At 39.7% G+C, this 1,146-nt stretch overlaps 1 protein-coding gene across 1 annotated transcript; it reads left to right on the forward strand.

Moving 5' to 3' along the window:
* Window positions 1–276: 276 nt before the first annotated feature.
* SARC_15043 (hypothetical protein) lies at window positions 277–435 on the forward strand (the record flags this gene model as incomplete). The annotated part of the gene is made up of 1 exon (XM_014290826.1): window positions 277–435. A coding segment is annotated over one exon (159 nt), but the record flags the coding sequence as incomplete, so codon positions are not given.
* Window positions 436–1,146: the final 711 nt, after the last annotated feature.

Raw genomic sequence — 1,146 nt, forward strand, 5'->3', positions numbered from 1 at the left:
CTTTTCATATGTACATTTATAGACATTGTCTGACATGCTCGTGTGTATGTATGTATATCCGTCTGCGTATTCTGATGGTTACATCAGGTTAGAGCGCCTACAACTGATTCCAGAACACGCGTACTTCATTTAATCCCTCAAGCCTGAAATATCCGCCTTTGTATCATGCCCGAATATCCGAGACCTTCATGATATCCAATACATTCATGGTCTGTAACTCCGACCTTCCTTCCTCTCCTTTAAAACACTAAACCCTAAACCCTAAACTTTCCTTAGGGCACCTTCAGACCCCGTGAAACCATCCTCCGTGTCCTGAACTTCATTAAATACGCCATGGTTGAGCCTGTCCCGCCTTTTCAATTGCACTTGCCTTCGCGCGATACTGGGACCACCCTGGACGAGAGGCCAGATGAACTGCTGTGCGACTTAGGGCTGGTATGTTTATATATTTATTACTGTAATCGCGGCTGAAACACCATGTTACCTTTAACAAGGTTTTGTGTCTGACATGTTCTCATTCCAATGTCGATATACTAATCAGAAACCAAAATTTCAGAATTTGTAAAGTTTAGCGTAGCTTCCTAAAAATACATTAGGATTGAAAACTTCTAAAAAAATCAAATTGTATCCTTCATTATTACAAAGCTTCCAGTCCCTCGCCGCTCCCGCGACAGGTTTATTGTTTGTATCTGTATCACATGCTTGATCATATATTTGTAGCTGTAGTTGCTAGACATTCAATAGATTCAGTAGACGTGACTATGGTGGTAGCCTATATATATGCGTAGTTGTAGTTTGTATGAAAATACTAGATTGAGTGGACATGACTATGGTGGTAGCTTATATATATATGTATATGTAGTTGTAGTTTGTATACATATAGTAGATTGAGTGGACGTGGCTATTGTAGTAGCCTATATGGACATTAAATTATACCGTTCTAATCGTCATAGCCTGTCCCTAAATCGAAACGGTCGAGAGGCCTCAGGAGCTATTGTGCGACTTTTGGATTATATCTTTGTATTGAACGGCTAAGTTTGTACATATACCAACGGCTAAATATGTACAAATATAACAAGCATACGGCTATCTGTATGTCTACAGTTGAACCTGGTGCTATACCATCAGATGCTTCTGCATTTAATA

This window comes from Sphaeroforma arctica (genome assembly GCF_001186125.1).
Source record: "Sphaeroforma arctica JP610 unplaced genomic scaffold supercont1.5519, whole genome shotgun sequence".
NCBI classification, from domain to species: Eukaryota; class Ichthyosporea; order Ichthyophonida; genus Sphaeroforma; species Sphaeroforma arctica.